At 38.9% G+C, this 6,000-nt stretch overlaps 1 protein-coding gene across 1 annotated transcript in view; it reads right to left on the bottom strand.

The window, feature by feature from the left end:
- Nucleotides 1-1,143: 1,143 nt before the first annotated feature.
- Nucleotides 1,144-6,000, bottom strand: part of LOC138759952 (rabphilin-3A-like) — a 156,356-nt gene continuing 151,499 nt past the window's right edge. Inside the window, exon 19 of the mRNA XM_069930426.1 lies at nucleotides 1,144-4,193. Within this exon, the coding sequence (XP_069786527.1) occupies nucleotides 4,063-4,193 (131 nt within the window). The 3' untranslated portion in view covers nucleotides 1,144-4,062. The remainder of the gene's footprint in view (nucleotides 4,194-6,000) is intronic.

The raw sequence follows: 6,000 nt of genomic DNA, 5'->3' as shown, positions 1-6,000 counted from the left end.
GGAATACAAGCAGCTTGTTTAATGATGGGCGTAGGTTATAATCAAAAGCTCCACTTTAGGTTGATGAAGGCAGAAAAGAAGGGTACACATTTGGAGCATGAGGCACTCTGGAAAACATTGGTGAATCACAAATGGAAATTAGCTCAGGCAATTTTATCCAGAAATAGTTGCCAGTACAATCTAAGATGGGCTAAATTGCTGTCATGTGTGTAAACAGCTGTTCTAATCTATCCAATCTCTAGGCTGCAATGCTTTCACCCATCTTATAGAAAAGATTTAATTTCAGCCTTGATTCAAAAGTTGGATGTGTAAATCAACAGAGTAAGGCAGTAGTATGTGGTATCACTTTATATGCATCAGCAGGACAAAGTGGTTAATAGAACTTTATATCTGCATGCACTGAAAGACAGTCTCAGTATCGCAGGAACCTCAATACAAAGTCAAGTTTTATCTCCTTAATGCACACTTGAACCTAAATCCACTCCCAAACATCATGCGGATTCCAGGGTAACCAGTATGGACATGCTGATTAAGAAGGTATCACATGCTGCTAATATACAGAGCTAGGGGCTGCAGCATAGCAGAACCTTTCTAACATCTGGTATAGCAAATTTTATATACCTGGATGTAATATCCCCACAATATTAGCATCAAATTAGATCTGATTACTATAGCCACAAAGTGATTCTTTCCAAATGTCCCAAATTTAGGTGGTTGTTAGAAGTGCCTGATATATAGCAACATGCACTGCCTTAATTCGTAGCAGCAAGTAGATTACAAACAGATGAATAGAAGCAGAGACAAAGATTCTAGTGTCTGTTTGAGATATAACTTAAACACAAAGGTATAGATGTGGAAAAAGCACTTGGTATATCTGAAAAGGCTGAAAAACATTTGCAACTATTATCAAACTACTACCAAAGGTTGCTTTTGTATAATTATTTCGTTCCTCCCCAATCAGACCAACATGGGAGTCAATTAGTATGGATTTGGTAACAATCAACAGGATCTGTACACCATTTTTGGGGAACTGTAAATTCATAGATTCAAGCTTGGAGGAAGCTCCATGATATCTAAGTGAGACTTTGGTAAGTCTCAGGGTCCCAACATGGAAACACAGTGGGTCAGTGATCAATTCCCCAACAGCACAGCAAGTATTAACATGCTATCAGCAAGTCTTGGCAGACTCCTGAAACCCCATTGAGTTAATGTCACCTGAACATTTCAGAGCATTAAATGCAAGTTCTCAGACCCAAGATTAGCCTGAATGAATATGAATCATTAATGAAGGACAGAAGTGATTTTTTTAATACTGTGTCGCTGTTGTTGGTGTTTGCAAAACTAAATGAGCCCTGTAATATTCTAGGATATGTCTAGAAAGGTAAAAAAAAAATCAACCTCAGATTTGGGATTCAGGCATGTTAAGCTCCAGAAGCAGAGTTCACCACCGTATGAGCACAAAGGGTTGTTTTACCCCTGATTGCAGCTTCATAATACTGTAATGTTAATTAGACCAACTATACTTACTCAAGGATATGGATGGTCATCTACTATCCTGTACCAGACTGTTAGATACAAAAATAGAACAAATCAGATGAAGGGTGACATTAACCCGACCGTACGTACATAGTAAATCCAGTCACAAAAGTCCACATGCACTATTCTAGAAAGTATTCACCTAAAAATGTCAACCTCAGAGATGAAATTAAATTGGCATTACATCAAGCCATCAGCTGAATGGAGATCTGCTACTCCACGGATCATCAGAGAAGGGATTAGAGCAGTTCAAACTGGGTGGTGGCCATTTAGTACAGCAGAATGTAAACCAAAGTTCTTACACAAGGATTTTCTGTCACATTTGATTAAATATTGCATCATACCCTATTTTCAAAGAATTCATGACACCTTGGGATACAAGACCATTACAACATAATTTGTTTCTCCCTCTGGGCTCCTCAGATTTGATCCCAGACTTCACAGAGAGAACAGAGGAGCCTCAGAGGACTTACAACTTCAGAGTCCTCGATATAACATTGGCAGAGTTAGAACCGATAAAAAAAAGCACAACTGGAAGACAATGATTACTTGTTTCATTTTCTATTTGGAGAGGATGTAGCTTCCTTAAATACAGCTGCTCATGGAAATGACGAACAATGTTTTTTGTTCAATAGGTTTCTCCCATCCATTTTATGATCTATGTATTAAGCAACAATTCTTAAACCATGACAGGGAAATGATTCCATTTTATAAAATGCTTCAGAGAGATTTCATGCAAACGAGTTATTTGCTTATATGTCCCCCAATGTAGCCAGGTGGTCCAGTTTTAACTGTTAGTCCTTGGAATTTGTGTCTCCATGGTTATGCATACATAATTGCTCATCAAAATTTAATGCTTCAAGCCCAGGAAAGAAATGGAACACTCCCATCAAGCCTGGTATGCCTTTCTCAAGTTGTCATATCCCAAACTGCTCAAAGTACTTGGGGTACTGTTCAACCTGGGTTTTGTACAGGAGCATCCTAACTTTTCTCATTTCGTACTCCAGTCCACTGAATATAAAAGGGAACTTTCCAATGGCTTTTAAACTTTCCCAAGTCCTTTTATGACCTTTCCTTATTCTACAGTTTCAGGTTTCTGCAGATCTCCTGCTTCCAGCTTTTCACCTCTTAGGAAGTGTTTTCTCCTTTTATGTTTAAAATGGATGATCTCACATTTTCCCTTTGCTTCATCCACTAGGATCTTTTGAAATTCAGTGCTTCCAATTGCATTACTTACACTCTTTTGTGTTATTGGTCAATTTGAACACAAGACATTCTTCTCAGATAAGCAATTTATAATTACATGAAACAATTCTGGCTCCAAACCAGATATTTGAGGAAAACAGTATCACATGCTGCCAATTTAACTACCTGTGCATTCTCCCTACTCATAATGCCACTGTAGGGCAATTTCCTTGCCTGGACAACAAACTAGCTTCAATTTCAGGAACTTCACATCAGCAAATAGTTTTAATGAATGACTTCTGGAAAACCATACAAAGAGCATGCAGACTCTTTCAACTGGCTATTCCTTTATTGTCTTTTCAATAAATTGTCAATCATTAGGCTTGCAAGGCACAACCCATCCTTATGCTGGATCCCTCTGATCAACTGCAAGTTGACAAGATGTTGAGGTGATTTAATCCTTAGCTATGGATTCTGGATGATTGGCTGACTTGCATCAAAGTGCCCATTTCTCTTCTCTCATCTTTAATGCATGAGCCATACAACGGATTAGTTTCTCAACTGACAGTTTTGCCAGATTGCGTTAAGGGAATCAGTAACATCATTTTCTTCTTTAAAAACCCTGACTATAAACTATCTAACCTCAGGAATTAGACACACCCAAGGCTATAATTTTCCCACTGAGTGTTGTCTCAGAAACACTTTGCATTCCATGGACAGTTTGGAAAGTAGGGTCAGAAATCAGGTAGATTCTTCCCCAAGAAATCAGGGAGATTCTTTCCTAAGGTTCCAACTGCTTCCCAGATGGGAAGTTATATTCTGTCGAGTGTAGTTCATCATGAAGAGTTGGGAATTAGAGACATTTCACATGATTGCAGTTTGATCTCCATGCCTATCATGGTATATCCTCTGGCAACATGCATACATGGGCAAGTATTGAGGAAAATGATGACCTTCAGCTCAACATGTAATTCAGCTGTTTTTTTTGCCAGAGTTTAAGGAAAGGTTATGAGAGAGACACAAAACCATGTACTAACTTAATAGGATGACCCGTTTTCAGTATGTAATTTGGCACCCAATTTTATAAAGGGGTGAAGAAGTAATGCCAGAAGTATCGTGCATATTTTTTTCTCACAAGTGATGACTTGTATGTCCAGCATGGTTCCAAAGGGATTATGCATCGAGTATGTTAACAAGCAATTAATGTTGGTTAAACATTTTTCATGAAGATGGAAACATTTTATCAAAGTATTTTGAGCAAAATAAGAGGGACAAAGAGGAATAAGGAGAAGGGAAGTAAACGATAGTAGGAAGTAACAGGTTGGTTGTGGCAGGTGTTCCTCAGTCGCTGGGAATGGGATTCGCATTGTACAGGGTATGCCAGCGCTCAGTCTTCTTATCCTTGTTCTTCAGGCATTCGTACCAGTGCTTCAAGCAGTCTCCTTTGGCATTAATGCCCAGAATAATACTTCCTAATACAGAGGGGAGGAACATGGTGTCAGATGCAAATAACAACAGAGAAAGAATCAAACAAGGAAGATGTTGGAGATGATTCTCCAACCACAATAGTTGGACAATCACTTTTCATGAACAAACTGAACTCTTCTATCCAATCCAGGTCCAAAAACACTTGGCTAATCTCTTCCAGTTTACTGTTTATTAGTCAGCTGTGAGACTCATGGTACTGTCCACATGTAACATTTGAAAATGGGATCATTTGTCAAATAAAAATCCACCTTTTCTTCAGTTCAGAGCTCTCCAGCTTAAACTTTCTGATAGTTTTTGAGATGTTCTATTTTGTCAAAGATGCTATATAAATGTAATTGGTTGCTGCACTGTGCAACTACCTTGAAAAATACTGTATGATCCAGATTTGTTCCCTGGTCCAATCTAGACTCAGAAAAACTGCTGCTGCTGGAATCCTGAACAAACAATGAGAAGCTGGAGGAACTCAGTGGATCAGGCAGCGTTCATGGGTAGAAATGCTCCAAGTTTACAGCAGGATCTACATCAAGTGGGGTCTTAGGCCAAAGGAATGGCAGATGGAATTTAACTCAGAGAAATGTGAGGGGATGTATTTTGGTTAGTCAAACCAGGGCAAGACTTACCCAGTAAATGATTAGGCCCTTAAGAGTACTGGAAAATCATAAATAAAATATTTTTTAAAAAGTACTGAAAGACTTAGAGATACAGGTACAGTTCCCTTGAGATTGGCAACACAGGGAGATAGGGTGTTACATGGCACACTCGCCTTCATCAGTTAGGGCAGTGAGTAAAGACTCAGAAAAATGTTGTTGGAGGGCTTAAGTTACAAGGAGAGGCTGGAATTTTTCTCCCTGGGGTGTAAAGAGGCTGAGGGGGTGACCTCATAGAGGTATATAAAATCATGAGGGGCACAGATAAGGAAAGTAGTCAATAGTTATTTTCCCAGGGAAGGAGAGAATAAAACTAGAAGGCTTAGATTTAAGACAGAAAAGATGCAAGGGAGAGGCAACTGTTTCACAGTGAATGGTAGATGTGTTGGATGTGGAGGCTGGTGGGGTGATAGGTGAGGACAAGGGGAAATCCAGTTCTTGTTGCGTCTAGGGGTGGTGGGTGCCAAGACAGATGTGGAGGAAATGGAGTCGGTAGGGTAAGGGCTGTGTTGATGGTGGTAGAGGGGAAACCACATTGTTTTGAAGATTTAGCAATAAAGGTAATGTGGCTACGAAAGCAAGTCTGGGTGAGTCATAGAGCTTGAGAGTAGCATAACAAGGAAGACAACTTCTGTATTTGTTTTCTACATTCTTTTGTTGTTTTGTAAAATCTGATATTTCTAAGAACAGATTGTCATCATCCAAGAATCTGATATTATGAAAAATGTTTCAGGCTGTAAATATATTTTCACTTGATTCAAAAGTCCTTTTGACTTTTCTTCAGATCTCCATCAGATTCTTTTCACATTGCATTTTATATTGTTTAAATGCCCAAATCTATACCTTGTGACAAACTCAATGACCATCCCTTAAAACACAAAAGTCTGCAGATACCGTGATTGAAGTTAAAACACAATGTTGGAGAAACCCTGCAGGTCAAGCAATCTCCTTTATAGGAAAGATAAAGTTACACAGCCAACACTTTGGGCTTGAGCCCTTCATCAAGGTAATAATCAGGCCAGAAAGTCCAAAAACGAGTAAGAGACAATGAGATGGATGTACCCAACAGCACATAATATTTAAACAGGACACCTCTAAATTCAACAATCCAAAACAATTAAGAAAAATTCCCAGACTTGAAGTT

Source organism: Narcine bancroftii, chromosome 4 (genome assembly GCF_036971445.1).
Source record: "Narcine bancroftii isolate sNarBan1 chromosome 4, sNarBan1.hap1, whole genome shotgun sequence".
NCBI classification, from domain to species: Eukaryota; Metazoa; Chordata; class Chondrichthyes; order Torpediniformes; family Narcinidae; genus Narcine; species Narcine bancroftii.
Note: the sequence above shows the minus strand (reverse complement) of the source record. Positions and strands in the feature narration are given on the sequence as shown.